Source organism: Barbus barbus, assembly GCF_936440315.1.
Source record: "Barbus barbus genome assembly, chromosome: 27".
Classification (NCBI taxonomy): Eukaryota; Metazoa; Chordata; class Actinopteri; order Cypriniformes; family Cyprinidae; genus Barbus; species Barbus barbus.
The window spans coordinates 6,675,001-6,696,635 of NC_136755.1; the positions used below are offsets into that span (position 1 = coordinate 6,675,001).

General features: G+C 37.0%; 1 protein-coding gene across 2 annotated transcripts in view; it reads left to right on the forward strand.

Moving 5' to 3' along the window:
- The window catches only part of sema4ab (sema domain, immunoglobulin domain (Ig), transmembrane domain (TM) and short cytoplasmic domain, (semaphorin) 4Ab), a 67,727-nt gene extending 47,763 nt beyond the window's left edge, over positions 1–19,964 (forward strand). The window contains exons 3-15 of one of the 2 annotated variants that reach the window (XM_079380388.1): positions 751–911; positions 1,578–1,637; positions 1,760–1,858; positions 3,103–3,208; positions 4,933–5,055; positions 5,176–5,303; positions 5,439–5,620; positions 5,751–5,895; positions 7,305–7,494; positions 10,993–11,108; positions 12,763–12,923; positions 13,096–13,184; positions 17,314–19,964. In XM_079380388.1, coding sequence (XP_079236514.1) covers positions 751–911; positions 1,578–1,637; positions 1,760–1,858; positions 3,103–3,208; positions 4,933–5,055; positions 5,176–5,303; positions 5,439–5,620; positions 5,751–5,895; positions 7,305–7,494; positions 10,993–11,108; positions 12,763–12,923; positions 13,096–13,184; positions 17,314–18,182 — 2,429 coding nt within the window. In that variant the 3' untranslated portion in view covers positions 18,183–19,964. The remainder of the gene's footprint in view (positions 1–750; positions 912–1,577; positions 1,638–1,759; positions 1,859–3,102; positions 3,209–4,932; positions 5,056–5,175; positions 5,304–5,438; positions 5,621–5,750; positions 5,896–7,304; positions 7,495–10,992; positions 11,109–12,762; positions 12,924–13,095; positions 13,185–17,313) is intronic. The other variant, XM_079380387.1, reaches the window with a different exon arrangement.
- The last annotated feature ends 1,671 nt before the right edge of the window (positions 19,965–21,635 follow it).

The window sequence follows — 21,635 nt, forward strand, 5'->3', positions numbered from 1 at the left end:
TAGCTGCAGTAATTTTGAGTAATTTAGATTAAATTCACCCATTGAACTCCTTGCGCTTGTGATCTTTTCACATCATGAAATAATATTAAAAAAAAATTGCATTTGGAAAATCAGGCCTTATGATGGACTGTTAAATAGGATAAATAATGTTTTTTTATTATTAAATTATTCACATCGTATGCACTCCATACCTTAACTCTCATTAATGGAATATGAAAAAAATGCCACATCTTAAAGGGATAGTTCAACCAAAAATGAAAATTCTGAGATTAATTATTCACCCACATGTCGTTCCAAATCCGTAAGACCTCCGTTCATCTTCGGAACACAAATTAAGATATTTTGGATGAATCCCGCATAGACAGCAATGCAAATACTACATTCAAGGGCCAGAAAGTTAGTAACGACATTGTTAAAATGTCCGAAATTGTTAAGACATCCATGTGACAACCTTAGTTTTATGAATTTCTGAAGATGAACGAAGGTCTTACGGATTTGGAACGGCGTGAGGGTGAGTAATTAATGACAGAATTTTCATTTTTGTAATGATCCCAAATATTGACTTAATTTTCTTTGCTAAAAATGATTTTATCTTTTGTTATTCTGGGAAATACAACTCTTGCACTCATTAATTGGAATAAAAATATTGGTAATTAGTGGTAACTATACAATAAGACTGTAATTTGCCATTATTTTTCCAATTATGTTTCTGCTCTTTAATAGTTGGTTTTCTTTTCTGCTGCGTCACAGGTAGTCCAGGTCGTTCCCTCAGTATCTTCACAAACCCTGATGTTTACAACACCACCACGCTGTTGCTTAGCAATGACGAGGACACTTTATTCATCGGAGCACGTGATGCCATTCTTTCAATCGATGTCAGTCAGACTGATGCGATGACCATGAAGGAGAAGGTCAGTGGGGTTTTGATTTAGTACTAGGTTATAACCTAGAAATCCACTGTGTCAGCACAACAAATCAGAGTAATGGAAACAAACATAATTAAGCAAAAACATATACTGTATATTATTAATGGATCGTCCCTGGATGCTGTTTGGACAATGCAGCATTCAAGCCATCTCATATTTCATAATATAGTAACAGCTTCCATAGCAAATCATTGTTGCATAGCAACCCTCTGTTATGTCAGAGACATAGTGTTTTAATTTATATACTATTTCATACAATTTTATATAATATTTTATGTAAGCAATAAAGCACTTTTGTATATAAAATATTCATATAGTCATGACTATAATCAAAATTCATCTTTCATATATTATTGCTTAAATAGATAAAGCTAAAAATAATTTTGTCAATAAATATTAGCTTTTTTCTCACTGAAATAAATACATTATTACTTAAGTTTTATTTGTTAACATCTGTTTGTTGAGTAATCAGTGCTCTGAAAATTAAAGTGATTTGAATGCGTGTAGGAGTTTGCACGTATATGTGTATATATATATTTGTTGTTACTTTTTGTTTTCTTGCAGGATTTTAATAAGATTTTAAGTAAATAAATATCAGCTTTGATATACGCATATGATGAATCTGACCCATTTTTCATACTGAAATTTCAGCTGGACTGGTCTCCGTCAGAAAAAGAACTTTCTGACTGTGCTATGAAAGGCAAAATAAAGGTATGGGAAACCAACCACTTTCAGTGCTAAACGGTCTGACCTTTTTAACCCTTATGTTAAACTTAGCAAAATACCAGTCTTCTTAAGCTGGTGTTTAACCTAACTCCCCTTTCCACCATCAGATGGATTGTCATAACTTTGTGAGGGTGTTACAAGTGCTGAACTCCACCCATATGTACGCCTGTGGAACGTTTTCCTTCAGCCCCAGCTGCATCTACATCGTAAGACAGACAGCATCTATCTTTCTACAGTTATTTTTGCCCTTGGCGTACTCCTATTTAAGCTGCCTTTTCTCAGTTTGCAGCAAATGATAGACCGAAAGTCATGCATTTCCATTAACAGTAGCACAGAAGCTGCATCGAGTTCCGATAATGTGCAGAATTTTCATGTTTAAATTAGAGTTTCCATTGTGTTAAAATATTTAAACTTGCGGCTAGACTGTATGCAAGCACCAGATCGGATATGATGTGCTCTAATTAGAAGTTTTGCAGTGCAGGGTGAAAATTACCTGTTTTTCTTTTAGACATATTGGTGGTCAGTTGTTTTGTGTGCTTTGTTTTGATGCATTCATTATTCATATTTTTTACAGTGGTGAATAAGTGGAGGGTAACAGCTGCTTTACAACCAGTTTAAAAGTAGTGTGGCTGCCACTAGGGGGCAAATAGCAACAATCTATTGGTATTATGCTCTTAAAGGATTAGTTCACTTTTAAAAAAACTTTTACTGATAATTTACTCACCCCCGTCATCCAAGATGTCCATGTCTTTCTTTCTTCAGTCGAAAAGAAATTAAGGTTTTTGATGAAAACATTTCTCCATAAAATGGACTTCATTGGGACCCAAACGGTTCAAGGTCCAAATGACAGTTTCAGTGCAGCTTCAAAGGGCTTTAAACGATACCAGACGATGAATAAGGGTGTTATCTAGCGAAACGATCGGTTATTTAAAAAATAAATAAAAAAGTTTAAGTTTTATAAGCACAAATGCTCGCCTTGCTCTGTTCTGTGATGCACGTTCGTGACGTCACGTAATACGCAATGATGTGGAAAAGGTCACGGTTAACTTAGGCGGAAGTACATTATCAGCAAAAGTTTTTTTAAAAGTTAACTAATCCTTTAAAAGATGGAAACTTGCGTGACTGTCCTTCACACGCCATTGAGCATTCTGCGATCCTGTCATGCGAACACTCTGTCTCAGTGCCTCTTCCTCACTCTGTACTTTCATGAATCATGAGTGTGAGAGGAAGAAGATCTGTGTGTGTGTGTGTGCGTGTCTCGTGGGAGATGTGCATGCAAAATAGAAAGCCTTCTGAATGAAACCACCACGGCCTGTGAAGGATTTTATTAATTTTCTTGTGTCTTCAGATCAAATCTGAACAATCATCAAGGCTGAAAATGTGGTGTGAAGTCTAATTGCTTCAAGTTTTGATCAGTGTATTAATGTACATTATGTGCTCACCTCTACAGAATTCAAAGACATTTTCCATGGTAACAGGCCCCAGCGGTAAGCCAGAAGAAGGCAGAGGCCGCTGTCCTTATGACCCGTACCAGAAGAATACGGCCATAACTGTGGGTAAGAATCCTTTCTCTACTATAAACGTAACAAACTGGCATAGGTTATATGTCCTGTTTCACTTAGCATACGCACATAGTGTGTGTTTACTTCAGCATCTGTAACAAGTTACAGTATAGTTACTGTACAGTACACCGCTGACATGAGCAGCGTTGGTGTTGTGTAAAAGAAGCATAGCTGGAAGTTAAGTTTTGGTGCTGAGCCTGTGAAAACACATCACTATAAACTAATTTCAGTCAGTTTTAGCATGTTAATGGATATGACAGTGTTAATGTATTTGGTTTTGGCAGACTAGATCTGCTATATAGCCTAAGCTATATAAGCTACAGAATAAGCAGAGGCCAATCAGCTTGTGATGTGTAGTGAATTGTGCTATTGCTAGCAGATTGCATGTGAAGGATCTTCTAAATGACATCTAGAATATTATGACTGAACTAGATATTTATTCAACAGACTTATGCAATAGACTTGCTTTATAAATTAATGAAGCTTTGTTTATATTCTATTGACTTGTGTTCAGAGGTTTTTGGTCCAATGACAAATATCTTTTTTAGTCCTACTTGGGAAGAAGGAAATTACTAGTCATCAAGTCTTTGAAATCACAAATACACGCTGTTAATTTTGCTCAGGTTTGAAAATATAAAGCAGTGTTACATACGTAACAGTGGAAACTATTACAATGTTTCCTGATAATCTCAGCCCAAGGGAAACTTACAAAGAGAAAAGTAAAGGACCAAATACTGAGCCCTGTGGAACTCCACACTTGACATGTTTTTGACCTGAGATTTCATCAACACAAACTGGTATCTTAAAAATGTATAAAAGTGAATGGATGCAGTGTAATCACACCAAATTCCGATCAAAAATAAATTAAATGTTAAAATATTAAAGAATTTTAGGAGAGAAATGGAGAGTGAAACTACCTGCCAACAGGAGAAATGTCAATGTCAGGAAGTGTCACTGTTACAGTACAGCACAACCCCAGGTGTTGCGGTTTTGCTGATGCTGCTCACACAGGTTAGTTATATGTGTGGTGTGAAAAGGACCTCTCCACAAAAAAGAGTCGAGAGAACGAGAGAGCGAGACAGGCAGATTTCCCCCAGTGAACAGACACCATTAATCCTCTTGCTCTTAAATCCTAGTGTTGATCTACTTATCTTTGGGTGGCCGACATGTGACTTCAGACATGAGGCCTGAGAATGTTCACTTCACATTCACCTAACCATCAGACAGGCCTACAGCCATGCATGAACCCCAATTGATTTGATTTTCAAAATGTCCACCCATGCATGATTATTTGGGCTAATATTGCCCACAACCCCTAGCTTTATGGAATTTAAAACGTTTTTATATTATTATTATTTGTGATGTCTGTCTCTGGTTTTGTGAGGCAAAAATGTGAGGTTGAAAGTGACAGTGTTTAAATGAACACAGAAATTACAATTTTGCTTATTTACTTTGCCATAGACCTGTACTGAAACAAAAGATGAAAAGTTAGGAATATCCAAGCTGTTGTTTTCCATAAGGAAAGTAAAAAAAAAAAAAAGTTTTATAAAAAGTCCATGCAAGTTTCCAAAACTTAGCAAATAGGAATATTCACAACCACAAATGAGATTTTGTAGTAATGTATTTTAGGCTAATAAATTTAGCTAGATCCTAATGACTGAGATTATGAAGGATGTTTGTATTTATTTGTAAACATACTTTTTCTTTGCATGTTTCAGATGGAGAACTGTACACAGGAACAGTGATAGACTTCAGGGGAACTCGGCCCGTCATTTCACGCCACTTGAGCGAAGGCAGCCATGTTGATCTGAAACTGGATGATACACTTGGCTGGTTAGAAGGTAAGAACTTTTGTTTGTTTATGCTGCCACAAAAGCAAAGAGTTAGATTTTACTGATTCTGATTTTCCTTTACTGTCTACTCATAACATACACTGTTTTCTATTCACTACACTATTCCAGATCCTACATTCATCAGCTCCACGTACGTTCCCAGTGAGGAGAAGGTTTATTTCTTCTTTAGTGAGTTTGGAAAAGAATATGACTTCATTGACAAGTTTACTGTGTCTCGCGTTGCCCAAGTTTGCACCGTAAGTATTGTTTTTGAAGCATTTCTTGTGAATGTGAACATGTTTGCAGTCATCAAATTCAAATAAAAGATTTGTTTAATTTGAGATGGTTTTATTAAAATGTCATTCTAAAGCAGGTATCAATCTGTTTTTTAGAGTGATGTGGGAGGCCAGCGTACTCTGCAAAAACGCTGGACCACCTTTGCCAAGGCTCAGCTACTATGTCGAGCTGAAAAAGAGCTGCCATACAACATCCTGCAGGATATTGTCAGCCTTACGCCAGAAGAGGGTGCATCTGAGGACGAAACTCTGTTCTATGGGATTTTCACTTCTCAGTGGTGAGGAAACATGCTTCAGATAATTACTCTGAATGTTGTTTTTTTTCCATATTTGAAACTGGTGAGGATTTATTTTATAATTAGCTGTTTTGCTTTTTAAAAACTGGTTGATGTTGTTGTTGTTTTTTAGGCAAGCTAACTTGGGTCGCTCAGCCGTGTGTGCTTTCAGCCTCAAAGACATTAAAAAGGTCTTTACAGGACATTACAAGGTTCTGAATCGGGACACTTTAAAATGGAGCACAAGGGTACAGGAGCAAATGGCAAACCCTGGAGAGGTTAGTGTCATGAGAGCATGAGAGGAGTCACGAGAGGACCCATTGTATTATATACTGTTCAAAAGTCAGAAATTAATACATTTATTCAGCAAGGATGCAGTAAATTGATCAAAAGTGATACTAAAGACATTTATACTGTATTTCATTTATATATATATATATATATATATATATATATATAGATAGATAGATAGATAGATAGACACACACACACACATATTTACAGCGGGTAAAATAAGTATTGAAGACGTCACCATTTTTCTCAGTAAATGTATTTCTAAAGTTACTGTTGACTTGAAATTTTCATCAGATGTCGGTAACAACCCAAGTAATCCATACATACAAAGAAAAGAAAACAAAACAAATAAGTTCAGAAATTAATTTATGTGTATGGAAATGGAATGACAAAGGGAACAAGTATTGAACGCATGAAGAAAGGGAGGTGCAAAAAGGCATGGAAAGCCAAGACACCAGCTGAAATCTATCAGTAATTAGAAAGCAATCCTGCCCCTTGTCAGTGGAAATTAATATTAGCTGCTTCAGTCCCAACACCTACAGTACCAGGATGATGAAGATGAAACAAGGGTGGACATTTCATCAAGACATTGTTCCCAAACACAGCCAAGGAAACTCAATTGGTTTCAGAAAAAGAAAATAAAGCTGCTAGAATGGCCCAGCCGATCACCTGACTTATGGAATCAAATGGAAAATAAGAACTAAAGATCAGTTCATAAAACAGGCCCACAGAACTTTGAAGAATTTGAAGACTGGAAGAATGGACCAAAATCACACATGAGCAATGCAAGTGACTAGTTTCTCCTACAGGAGGCGTAGGAAGGAAGGAAGCTGGGATTACCAACAAAGGCTTTTGTATGAAGTATTAAATACATTTCAGTAATTCAATGCTTTTTCCCTGTGTCATTCCATTTTATTACACATAACTTATTTTCAGAACATATTTGTTTTGTTTTATTTGTATGTATGGATTACTTGGGTTGTTGCCGACATCTGGTGAAAATTTCATGTCAGCAGCACCTTTAGAAATATATTTACTGAGAAAAATGGTGACGTGTTCAATACTTATTTTACCCGCTGGGGGTACCCGCATATTAGAATGATTTCTGAAGGATCATGTGACACTGAAGACTGATGTAATGATGCTGAAAAATCACATCTGTGCATCACAGGAATAAATTAGATATTAAATTATATATATAAAAAAACAGTTATTTAAATATTTAATAATAAAGATATTATTAAGATTATCAATAAAGACTGTCTTGATAAAGATTATTAAAATTTTAAGATTATTACTGCTTACATTGTGTTATTGATATGATATTCTTTTGAGTCTTTGGTTCTGTTTTCTTATGCCCTTAAATTCAAATTTCTGCTGTTTATCTCTGCAGTGTGGCCTCCATAACGCTTCGGACAACACTCTGCGCTTTGTTAAGGACAACTTCCTGGCTGATAAAAGTGTTCCACCGGTTAATCAGGGCCTGACACTGGTGTCACCTGATAAGAGCTACAGCAACATTGCAGTTCAGAGAGTCCGTGGAGCACGCGGCAGAGATTACACTGTGCTTTACCTGCTCACGGGTAAATACTGGCGCCTCACAGTCAGCATCACAATTAACAGTTATACTGATAGTGTTTTCCTTTGTAAGTAGTTGTATTACTTAAATAATAGTATCATGAAGTATCGTGGTGCTTGAAATTTTAGGACAAAGCTAAATAAAAGCTGAAGGGACTATTTCAGTAATTGAAATAAAGCAATTCAAATAAAATAAATATTTGATAAAACTTAAATTTGAAAAACTTAAAGGGGTCATCAGATGCAAAATTCACTTTTGCATGTTGTTTGAACATAAATGTGTGTTGGCAGTGCGTGTACACAACCACCATATAATGATAAAAATCCACCCAGTGGTATGTTTTAATCCCTATAAATAATATCCCCTTTCTCAAATCAAGCCGTTCTCAGATGCTTGGCTGTGTGACGTCACACAAACCAAGGGCCCCTCCCACGATTGTTGATTGACACTAGTGTTTTACCTTAGACCCGCCCTGAGCGAGCTGTCATCAGTCCGCCATTGTTTCGCTGCTGGAGCAGGTGTAGACAAGAATGTCTTCTAAGTGATTGAGGTGTTTTGTTGTTGGATGTAATAATGAACATAGCAGTCGTTATTTACTCCCGACATCTGAAACGCTGAAGATGCAGAGGATTACTTTCGTTTTTGAAGGGAATGCGTCCCCGATCTACCTAAATGTATTTGTTCACGCGAATCACTCGTGATCCAGCCTCACCTACAGAAGAAGTGAGTATAAGGCTCTTTTGTGAATCTTTGCACATCGCCTTTCCTAGTATGTCCTAGTTAGCAAGTTCCGCGGCTAAAGCAGGGCTCCAGACAAAAAAATCGAGTAAGGAGCCATTGGCTCCTATAAAAGAAAAACTTAGGCGCCAAATTATTTTTTTAGGTGCCACAGAATAAAAGTGGTTTATTTTATTATTATCATCATTTTATTTTTCCCCCCTATTTTAACATTTCAATCATTTTGTCATGTGTTTATGTCTTATCTTTTCTAGGCTTTATCAGCATTTTAATCCATCTTGTAGATGATCAGGTCGACCGGGGGACTAAGGTTCACTTAAAGTGTGAATTAAATGTCTTTTACAACTTGAAATGTACAGTCACAAAGAATTGTTCGTTACACAGAATCTGTACCAATATCATGGACCATAAGCATCACTTGGCAAAGTGCAGTGCATCCTATAAATGTTGTCACGTCTTTCACACATTCAGTCTGTTTTTCTTCATTAGTAAAATGCTATTTTATAGGAGGAGTTGAATCATGTACAACAGAATAAGTAAAAATATTAATATGCAACAGCGCATGAATATAGCAAAACACTCCTCTTTATAGTTATTTTTCTAGCTGACTGATGAGTTTATGGACACTGAGTGGTTATTCTGAGGTAAATGTATTACAATGCAATGTTTACAAGCTTTATACATTTCCTCAGTTTGAAACACTGAAACACAGCTTTTACATAAAACATTTCAGTAAGTTGTACTATAGGCTTTCTTATTGCCTACCTTTTGATCATGTTCATTTCATACTATAGTAGTAAATCGAAATATATAATGGGTTCACTTACTGCTTTAACTGAGGTGCTAAAGAGATAGCGCCTGAGCATTAAGTGCGATACTCTCCGCTCGCGCGATCCGGACGCATACACGGACCGTGTGGACGCGGGGTACTGGTGTTTATATTACCCAAAGTGTGCGCTTGTGGTCCGCATTAAAGAGCACCCAAACCGCATCATTTGAATTTCGTAGCATTTTAAAGCTGATACTTTGTTTATTAAAAAGTAAGACAGCACAAAGCTTTTTGCGATTACTGGATGGCAAGTGCGCTTCAAATAACAGGAAGTCCATGCATTACCAGAACACAGCATATAGACTAAGATCTCGATAAGAAGATCGACCGGACAAGTGTAAATGCATCTGGTTGTTGAAACCACATATGGTAATTTTACTCCTCCCATAATATTAAAATAATAGACGTGTGAGAGCGTTTTATAGGCTATATGGCATGTTATAGTCAGATATGACAGCGCAATGCAACAAGCATCACCGCGGATGAGTAGCGGAGTATTTCTTCAGCGAACTGAATGAACCTGAAAGTAAGCCGCAGACGCTCAACAAACAATCTTCTTCATTAAAAGTAGCGAGACTAGCCTATCTTTCCAGTGCTGATGCCGCGCGCTCTCTTGATATTGAAATTAGCTGATAATTAATAAAATTATCCATTGCTTTCATTGACATGAACTCCGTTATATTTGCATATGAAGCGGGAATTGAAGAACGGATTTATATCCGTTTTGCGAAGACACATTTATGTGGCCAAGTGTAAATGGGGAAACGTTTTAACAAATCATATAGATATCCGATCAAAGAAAATGCATGAAGTGAGCAGGTGTAAACAGGCCCTTTCAGGTCTCTCTCACTGCGTTCAGCAGACTGTGTGCGGCAGAGACGAGGACTGTTTGAAACTCTTTTCAGTAAAACTTTGATGCGCATCGTCTTATGTAAGTTTAATACGTGAACATAACAAAAGATGTGAGCGCAAAACAATAGGGAAAAAAGTCCTTTCATGCAAATTATATATAGTCGCCAGTGGCGACCTCAGCAAAAACTTCACTCGCAAATTAATATTTTTGGTCGCAAATGCGACCATTTTAGTCGCAGTTTGGAGCCCTGTAAAGTAAACAGTACAGCTTGTCACGCCACAGAAGAGAAGTGCTGTGTCAGCAGAGCTCATTAGCATTTAAAGGGAAATGCAACAAAACGGGTTGCTGTGAAAAGAGCTGATTTTGACAGGGTAAAAAGGGTGATTTTTACACTACTATTGACACATTTTAAACAACGTACATTATAGACTTTTCATTAAAACCATAAAAATTCATATCAACTTGGGGAAAATGGGCACCCGATGACCCCTTTAAATAAAAATTAGAATTGTTGCCTTAGAAACTAATTTGCTACATTATTTAAAGCTAAATAGAAATATTAAAAAGGTAATAAAAACTAATTATTACATTTTAAATTTAAATTAAATAGAAACTAAGTAATCTTTAAATAAAAGATAATTCAAAGTTATTTAAGATAGTAAGGTAGTTGTTAAGTTTAGGTATTGGGTAGGATTAGGGATGTAGAATATGGTCAAGCAAAATATGGGCTTTATACGTTCTAATAAACAGCCAATATGATAATAATAGCAACTAGTTAATAGTGAGAATTGGTCACTAAACTAAATTGTTACCAAGATATTATTTCATATCGAACCTTTAAAAAAGGACATTGTTCCTAAACACCATACGAGCTAATGGTAAGTGTAAAATGCGTTAAATTGAATGAAATTAAAGAGAACTAATGACAGTTGCAATAGGAGTAATAGCTATACTCCTAAAATGAAGTGCATTGGTTGTTTGGCAAATTAGACAAAGAAAACACCACATTTTTGTAATGTTTCTTAGAATTATCCTATCATGGATATTTTCCCCTTGTATCACCTTAACTGTGTTTCCTGTAGAGTCAGGCTACCTGCACAAAGCTGTGCTCTTGGAGAATGGAGTGCACATCATTGAGGAGATCCAAGTGTTTCATCAACCTCAGCCAGTCAAAAACCTCCTGTTATCAGTCTCCAAGGTACCATCACTTCACAGAACAACTGTGTGTGTGTGTGTGTGTGTGTCTCTGTATTTAATCCGTTTCATACTCTGACACAATCAGTCACTGCATACGCAATATCTTACTCTTTGAGACATTAAACAAGGTTAATTGGTTATGACCCCTTTGGTGCTAATGTTAACTTTTGGTTTAAATATGAAGTGACTGGTGAGACACAGATGGTGTGTTAGACCACTCCCATCACACTGCTCAGTAGGGGTGTCAACATTACGATTTCAAAACGATTCTGCATCGATGCAGTAATGGATCATAATCGATTATAGCCTATGACATCATTCGCGTACGCGCTTGTCACAAGAGTATTAAAAATGCACTCTCTATTTTAAAATCTGAGCATGTTTTTTTTACCGCAAATGGCACGTGTGCGCTAGAGACAATCACGGCTTCATTGCACTTCATTGCACATCGCATTTCTTGTGCTTCCAACTCGCTGTTATTTTAGTCTTTTATTTTAGATATGCTTTCATTTCTGCCTTTTGGAATGCAGTACGTAATAGATGCACTAAACTCACGTACTGACAGACTTCCACGTGCTCTTTGTGTTTGTTTGTCAATCGCAGCTGCGGTTAAATGCACTGCATTAGGCTACTATTATGATACGAAATTTATGTATCTATGTATTTATGTGTTTTCATAACAGGACAAACCATTGGATATGTGGAAATAGATCTGTGCATTAGTGTGAATGCAGTCTATTAAAACTGCCAGTGTCTATGATCTCATCAGTAATAATCAAATGGCAATAATGCTGAGGAATCTTTAAACTTGCGATACTTAAAGCACTCCCAGATACTGAAAGTGTTTTTGTTCATCACTTGTAATCGTCTTTTCCCCCTTTATTACTTTATATTTTCTTGTATGTTTTGAAGCTATATTTACTTTTAATTCATAACAATAATTAATTAACATAATTATTTTTAAAAGTAGCCTGCTAGGAGTAATAAAAATGCACAAAATTTGATATAATCGTGATGCATCGTGATATGTAATTGAATCGAATCGTTGACATGATAATCGTAATGGAATTTAATCGTGAAACCAGCGCCGATTCACCCCCCTACTGCTCAGCCAATTACAGCCCAGCTCCTCATGACAGACACTTGGAGACTTTATTTCCTGTGTCTTTATTCAGTATTTAATTCTGTGAATTGTTTGATAAAGAAACAGAAACTGAGCAAAGTATTCAAATGGATTCTGTGTTACTGACCCACAAGCTGTAGTCTGCAGGCCTGGGTTTACTGACCTCAGCAATCACTTTTCTTCAGAAATTGAATAAGATCTGCAAGAGGTTTTCTAGTATGGTGTTTATTTGCTTAGACGTTTGTTTAGAAGCTAAAGGAATTACCCCGGAGTGCCTCATGCTAATAATCTTAGATTTGGCATAGCTATAGAAGGCCATCAACAATTAAAACACCGCTTTTCTGAGAGCTATATGCTGTATACCTTTGCACTGACTGTTTATTTTTAAATTAGCATCTATAACATACTAAAAAAGTGCCCCTAGTTAAAGCTGCATCCTTACATAGTAATATAATTTACTCATGATACTGCAAGTTTATTGTACTGTGCAAGAACGTGTAAAGAGTTGAGTATAAATGTTTGTCTGTCCCAGGGTGCAGTCCTTATAGGCTCTTCAGAAGGAGTCGTTTCAGTGCCCATGTCCAACTGTTCTTACTACTGGAGCTGTGCTGAGTGTGTTTTAGCCAGAGACCCCTTCTGCGGCTGGGACCCTGTGATGAAGCTCTGCACAGACATACACACTCATGACCATCTGTAAGTATCATCACAGCCAAGCGTATTCATACCTGACAAATACTAACTGTCAAATATGGGCTTAGTTTAGTGTCCTTGTATTCCAGATTTCAGCAATCACGTGATCTAAACTCCATAGTTGGGCATAAACCTGTCCTTTGTTATTAATGTTTTCTTTCACTGTTCTTCACAGTGTCCAGGACGTAGATGAGGGAAATGTATCAGAGCAGTGTAAATATGCGGCCCCTAGGTCACGTTCCGGCCAGTCCCGAACCCCCTCGAGTGAGTACAGTTAATTATGCATGTTTATGATGTTTAGGCATCAATGTATAAATGGTGATTTCTAACCCAGTAGCCTCAATTTCTATCCTTTTTAATCACGTATAATTAAAATAATCTTATATAATAATTAGTGCTGGACAATGATTTATCGCGATTAATTGCATCCAAAATTAAAGTTTTTGTGTACATAATATATGTGTGCACTGTGCATATTTATTATGTAAAGACACATGTACAGTATATATTTAGAAAATATTTACATGCATATATTTATATTCAAATAATTTATATTATACACGGAACAAAATTATAAACGCAACATTTTTGTTTTTGCACCCATTTTTCATGAGCTGAACTCAAAGATCTAAGACTTTTTCTACGTACACAAAAGGCCTATTTCTCTCAAATATTGTTCACAAATCTGTCTAAATCTGTGTTAGGGAGCACTTCTCCTTTGCCGAGATAATCCACCCACCTCACAGGTGTGGCATATCAAGATGCTGACTAGACAGCATGATTATTGCACAGGTGTGCCTCAGGTTGGCCACAATAAAAGGCCAGTCTAAAATGTGCAGTTTTATCACACAGCACAATGCCACAGATGTCGCAAGTTTTGAGGGAGCGTACAATTGGCATGCTGACTGCAGGAATGTCCACCAGGGCTGTTGCCCGTGAATTGAATGTTCATTTCTCTACCATAAGCCATCTCCAAAGGCGTTTCAGAGAATTCGGCAGTACATCCAACCGGCCTCACAACCGCAGACCACGTGTAACCACACCAGCCCAGGACCTCCACATCCAGCATCTTCACCTCCAAGATCGTCTGAGACCAGCCACCCGGACAGCTGCTGCAACAATCGGTTTGCATTGTGCAAGAATTTCTGCACAAACTGTCAGAAACCGTCTCAGGGAAGCTCATCTGCATGCTCGTCGTCCTCATCGGGGTCTCGACCTGACTGCAGTTCGTCGTCGCAACCGACTTGATTGGGCAAATACTCACATTCGATGGCGTCCTCTGCACTTTGGAGAGGTGTTCTCTTCACGGATGAATCCCAGTTTTCACTGTACAGGGCAGATTGCAGACAGCGTGTATGGCGTTGTGTGGGTGAGCGGTTTGCTGATGTCAATGTTGTGGATCGAGTGGCCCATGGTGGCGGTGGGGTTATGGTGTGGGCAGGCGTATGTTATGGACAACGAACACAGGTGCATTTTATTGATGGCATTTTGAATGCACAGAGATACCGTGACGAGATCCTGAGGCCCATTGTTGTGCCATTCATCCACGACCATCACCTCATGTTACAGCATGATAATGCACGGCCCCATGTTGCAAAGATCTGTACACAATTCCTGGAAACTGAAAACATCCCAGTTCTTGCATGGCCAGCATACTCACCGGACATGTCACCTATTGAGCATGTTTGGGATGCTCTGGATCGGCGTATACGACAGCGTGTTCCAGTTCCTGCCAATAACCAGCAACTTCGCACAGCCATTGAAGAGGAGTGAACAACCTGATCAACTCTATGCAAAGGAGATGTGTTGCACTGCGTGAGGAAAATGGTGGTCACGCCAGATACTGACTGGTTTTCGGACCCCCCCCCCCCCCAATACAGTAAACTGCACATTTTAGAGTGGCCTTTTATTGTGGCCAGCCTGAGGCACACCTGTGCAATAATCATGCTGTCTAATTAGCATCTTGATATGCCACACCTGTGAGGTGGATGGATTATCTCGGTAAAGGAAAAGTGCTCACTAACACAGATTTAGACAGATTTGTGAACAATATTTGAGAGAAATAGGCCTTTTGTGTACATAGACATTGATATGTCTTGCCGATAAGAGGAATACATTAACTCGCATGTGCTCAGGGTGTACTAATGATTAGATCACGTCAGCAGTGTGGCTCATTCTTGAAGCGAAGTTTTGTCTGAATGATGATTAGATTCACTGATTTAGATCGCTGCCCTTAATCTGTGAAAGCACTTACATAACGCGTTCGGTGTGTGATAGAGTAAACAGTAACAGCACGTGCCGCGGCAGCAGACAGCCTCCCCCGGGTCCTAACGCCCGGTTGGTAAGGAGATTTAATCTTTAGGGGGCGCTTTTGGCCTACCTAAAAGTAAAATAGCCTACACAAATAACATTTAGACTGTGTTTCTGATTTAAATAAAGCAGTAATTGATGTCATAAAATGAGTATGTTTTGATTGAAAGGTCAGAAGCTATAGCTTCAAAATCACAAATCACAAACTTGACACTTGTAAATTAAATAATTTTATATATACTGATTTATTCATTAATGTGTAATGTTTTATTTTTTTAAACAAATCATGAGCTCTAAAAGATTTTCACAATTTTTACTCTTTTGGTTTAGACCATCTACAAATGTTAAATCCTAAAATAAAATGTTAGGGTTAACACTGCATCTTTCTGGTGGGAAAAAATGCAGCAATTGATAGTTTATTTATAGTTATTTTCAAAGCTTCGATGTACTGTCAAAAAACCTTCATTATTTTTTATTTAATTCTAATAAATAAGTTCTTGTTAAAAACTAACCAAAATTAAAAATAATTTTCTTCTAATTTCTGCACAGGAGAGACTTGGTGTTGTTTTCAAACAAAAGGAAATATATCGTATCGGCCAAAATTAGATGAAAAATATCGGCATATCGGATATCGGCAAAAATCCAATATCGTGCATCCCTAATAATAATTCATTTATTGCAGCTGCAACTCTTGTACTGAAAACTCAGTAGAAGTCTGAAATATTATTGTTAGTCTCATTTAACTGGTTTAGTGTTGTTTATGACACTTTCCGAGAAATTTTGACCTGCCTTAGTGGACTTGAGCTTAAAATCATACAACAGTGTCATAATTTTGACACAATCAGTTGAAAGATTTAATTAATTTTAGAAAACAAATTTTACTGTATTTACAAAAGGAACATTCCATAAATTTCCAGAAAGCAACATAACATTTTATTCCTTTTTCTAAATTTTTAGACAAATTGTAGTGTACCTGTTGTTTAAAAAATAAATTAATTAAAATATTTAAGCTTAATATAACATTTACATTTAATGTTTGGTCCCAAACTTGCCAGTCCAGAATAATTTAAGATAATTTTGTAACCTTGTTACCCATCCTTGTTAAACATTTTAATACTTCTTTTTTTTTAAATGTATTGTAATTTTTAATGTTTAATTTCACACAAATAATGTATTTAGTCATGTCCCATGTAGAGTAAAGGTTTAAATGATTAAATAATTAATAACAGTGGTGGCCAAAATTATTAGAACACTAGTATTTTCAGCAGCTAAAATGGTTTTTGGTCAATTATTTGTATCTTTTGCTGTAGTGTGTCAGTAGGAAATATCAGTTTACATTCATTTTGCCATTCATTGTAATAATCCAGTGAGATTTTTGTCTGACAGCCAGTGCTCCACACAGAGATCTGATCATCATCAGTCTGTCTGGAATGACATGAAGAAACAGAACAAACTGAGACTAAATCCAGAAGAACTGTGCCAACGTCTCCAAGATGCTTCAAGAAACCTCCCTGCAAAGCTCCTGAAAAACTCTGCACAAGTGCACCGAGGGCAAAAGCTGCTTTAAACACAAAGGATGCTCACAACAAAAGTTGATTTAATTTAGTTAATAGAAGTTAATCGATAAAGAAAATCTACTTATGGCATTATTTTTGACAGCATCCTCATTTTACAGCATTTTACTGCCTAAAACTTTTAACAGCACTGTAGCTTTGCAGGTAGGTTTCTTGGAGACGTTGCCACAGTTTTAATCTGTTTCAGTTTGTTCTGTTTCTTCATGTCATTCCAGATAGACTGATGATGATCAGATCTCTGTGTGGAGCAAACAAAAATCTCACTGGATTATTACAGTTAATGGCAAAATGAATGTCTGTATAAACTGATATTTCCTACTAACACACTACAGCAAAACAGAAATAACTGACTTAAACCCATTTTTAGCTGGTCAAAGGATACACATCCTTTTTTCAAGCGTTTTCAAGCCCTGTTTATAACATTCATATTCAGTTGTGGTTTAACTGCATGTCTGTGTTGCTGTCGTGGTGTGGTGTGTATGCTGACCCTTGACCCCTGACCTCCTCAGCTGTGTGTCCTCCAGGTGAAGTGGTGTCCGTATCTCTAAACGAAGTAGTGCACCTGCAGTGTCCGGAAGCGTCACACCTCGCCAAACGCCACTGGGAGCGTCTCAACAGCCAGCTCTCTCCCAAAATCTACATTCAGTCGGATGACGGCGGCCTCAGCTTTGTGGCGACCCCGTCCACCTTGGGACACTACTTGTGCCAGGCTGTGGAGAACAGCTACAGCCAAACAATCGTCGTCAACCACGTCAAACAGAAGGGCAGCCCCACCATCCTGCCTGCCACCCCGAACCGCCCACACAGCACCCCGTCCACCGAAGCGGGAATTAAAACCCCCGTCTCCACTACCAGATTAAACACACCTAAACAAACAGAGCCGAGGCCTAAACCGGACGAAGTGGTTCCTACAGTCACACTCAAAGATACGCCGGCGGCCACCACTCGCAAAAGCAGGAACTTTACTCGTTTGCTTGGCATGGAAAAGGAAAACTCCCGAATGACCGAGCCTGGTGAAAACCTCCAGCAAGCAGACAAGCCCAGCTACTTTCAGGAGCTTGTAGTGGTGTCCGTTCTTTTAGCTCTGTGCATCAGCGCCTTGCTAACCATCGCTTTTAACAGATTCAGGCATCTTTGTCCTAGCAGGACGGTCCCGCAAACTCCTTCCTCTCGCAGGGACGCCGAGAACGGCGGAAGTGCGACGCCCCAGGAGAGAGAGTCTCTCAGAGGACATTCTCCTCGTTTGGAAGAACGGAACGGACCAGCTCCTAACACACAGTCCCACAACGGTCAGGCACATAACGGCAAATCTCCCATCACGCTGAGCAACAGCATGCTGAACAGCTCAAACGGTCACCTGCCCAACATACCCAACTGATGTACTCGTCTAGTTTGCTAGGTTCACTGTAAACCTATTTTCTGAGCCAAATTGGGCTTCTGCTGTATCAAGCCCTGTCGCTGAACCACTTTGCTTTCCGAGAGGAAAAAAAACTGGTAAAAACTGCACATCGGCCCTTTTTTTACTTTTGCGCTGTAAGACTCAAAGATCCTCAACTCTAGGTACTACAGTAGTCCTTTTTCAGTTTGTTCCTATTTATGCTGTAATTTATGTGACAACTCTTTGTTTCAGTCTAAAGTGTATCAGATTTTATGCCTCTGTAAAATCTGAAATATATATGTAGATGGTCAGTTTAAGATTTTCATTGACCTCTTCAACCTTTTTAATTGACATTAGAAGCTGTTCAGTCAGCTCAGTTTAAAATACACTTAAATCATTTTATATTACAAATTTTGATGGACCTTAAAAGTCAAATTTAAAGTTTCCTAAGAGAAGCAGCTTCACTATCTATACTGATCATCTGCTAATTTCAACTTGAAATGTCATATTTTGCATTCTGATAAAATGTTGTTTCCTGTACTCTGTCTGCATTGTTCAGAGTTGCTATATCGCACATCTTTTTTAGTCTTTGCCTTTGTACCTTATTCTTATCTATTTCCAATTTTTGAATGTTAAGACGAGGTATGTCTGTTTTAACTTTTTATTTTTCCTTTCATAGTCTTAAAAGGGATAGTTCACTCAAAAAAATTACATTTTGTCATTTGTTCACCCTCAGATTGTTGATAACCAAACAGTTTTGGTTCCCACTCAGTTACTTTTGTTATAAGTTGTTTAAAAATAATAATAAATGAATGTAAGACAATGGGAATAGAAACAGGTTTGTTAACTATTTTTATCAAAATATCATCTGTTGTGTTCCACTGGAGAAAATCATACAGGTTTAGAATGACATGAGGGTGAGTAAATATCCGAATTTTCATTTTTAGGTGAATTATCTCTTGAATGTTGCACCAATGCAAAAATTAAGCTTTCAAAGATGCTTTTCAAGTGGTTTAATTTAAGTAAGAATTTTGTACTGCATAAAGTTGTGCTGATCAGTAATGTGCAGTACGGGTAGATGTTTCTCAGCGTAACAAATCATACTCAAATGTGTTATTTCGGTATTTTGGACCTGTTATAGAACTATGTAGCCTTGTTATCTCGTTCAATATTGACCACTTCACTCTGCCCTAAAGGCAAAACACAGGAACTTCAACACTGGAACTGAGAAAATGGCTTCGAAGGATTTTTTTTGGTTGGATTTCATTCAATTTTTATATTCGAAGCACTGGGAGATAGTTGAGCCAATCTGTTACAGGAAAAATCATAGTCAAAGAGACTTGTTTTTGCTCTTAAATATGATGAAAAAAAATTGTAGTTGTGTGTTGCATTTGCACAGCAATATATTGGACCTACTTGTGGCTACATCCACTATATTGGGAGTGACCTGCACCTATTTTTTAATTCTTTCCCAGCCTGTGGTTTGTCACTGAACGGTACAAATTTGAAGTCTTCATTCTGGGGAAATCAGTTGTAAATTGTGATATTGCCAAATGTGTGTTTTATAATCAAATGAGGGAGAACTTGTTCTGTCTAGTGGTTTGAAAAACTGTTCCATTTATCTATTTGTCTGTAGTTGGATAACTGCATCCAATCGAAGCCCAGTATGTGAAGCCTGTCACAGGACTAGATGCATTCTCCTGCACGCCACTGATTTTGAAAGATTATTTTTTTATAACCTACGAAGCAGGCTGTTTTGAAAATAAAAGATGGTGATTTAAAGTGTTGGAAAGGTTTCTTTTATTTCACTATGTGGCAGTAGTGTAACATTAAAAAAGAAAACCAATTAAATCTTGTAATCCGCAAATTTAATCAATTTGTTGCAAAAGATTTATATTTCAATAAAACTTTAGATTCATCAAAGTATCCTGAACTTTTCCACAAAAATATAAAGCAGCACAACTGTTTTCAACGTTGATGATAAATGTGTTTATTATAAACGTGCATCATGCACCGTGCATGGAATAAAGGAATGGTGCACTTTTATGGAATTATTTATTTTGTCAATAAAAATGAACATAACTTTATAAAAATTAACATAACTTTATAAAAACAAACGTAACTTTTCCAGAAACGATCAAAAATATGCCATTACAAAAGAAGAAAAACACAATGAAAATGAAAAAAATTAACTCAGTCGCACAAATGTAACATGCTCTTCAAATAGGCTTAATTCTTTGTTAATGATTTTCATAGATTCGTTTTCGCAAATCGTGGATTCTGAATGCGTTGCTACAGATTTCGCTTACGCTTCGCAAATTTTGGTTTGCTGTTTTGGCACAAACCTCTCGTGGGGGCGGGCTTAACAGCGATCCACTCTGATTGGCTAGTGAGCTTTTGATGGACAGCTGCTCTCTGACCTGGAAGCACAGACGTCAGTGGCTTTGTTAATGATTTTCATAGATTCGTGCCGCGGTGATTTGTGTGCAATGCGTCGTGCTTGGTTTATATTATTATTAAGATGAGCTCTCAGGAGAGACACGGAGCGGCATCATCGTCCTCCTCAGCTTCTTAAGTGCTTTTTTTTTTTTTTTTTTTATTAAACAAATAACATTCACAGGGGATACAGTCAAAGTAAAAGCAATACACACACAATCAAAATATAAAACATTAGTCACCTGAATAAAAGTAGTAACAAAAAAAAAAGAAAAAGGAAATAATAGTTATTATAAACATCTTTTAAAATAAATAAATAATTTATAGAAAAATTAAGATAAACTATAACTAAAATGAAAAATTACACAAAATGTCAACTTCAAGAAATACTCAGGAGGTAATCCTTACAACAAAGTAATTATTTTTTTTCATCAATATAGTTGTTTTAACAGCTTTCTTATTAAGTGATGAGCGGAGGGGTTCATAAAATAATTTCAAATCAATACGAAAAATCCTAAAATTGGGCATACAATCAGTAACTTTAGATTTATGAAGATGAAATAATTTTAACATATCATCCAGCTCCTTTGATCCTGATTCCCAAATCAAAAACAGTACATTACTTATTTTCAAAATTTAAAAGTTTGTTGTAAGCTGAAAAAACAAGCCAAGACGTTTCTTTCCATAAATCCTGTGCATAATCACATTCAAAAAATAAGTGTGATATTGTTTCCAAATTAGAATTACAGAATGTGCATTGTGACGAGATATCCAACTTACATTTTGAAAGTAGAGAATTACAGGGATAGTACATATGAAGAATTTTATAGTGAAGTTCTTTTATCTTGTTAGGTAACAGAAACTTGTTAATACCAGCCCAAATTTGAATAGTAGAAAGAAAGGGGAAATTTAGTTTCCACTTATAAAATGCTTTAGGATTAGAACTAAATTTCTTAATAAGTGTTTTTCTAATCCAGAAATTGTTACATTTAATATTACAAAGCTCCAGACCTCCAA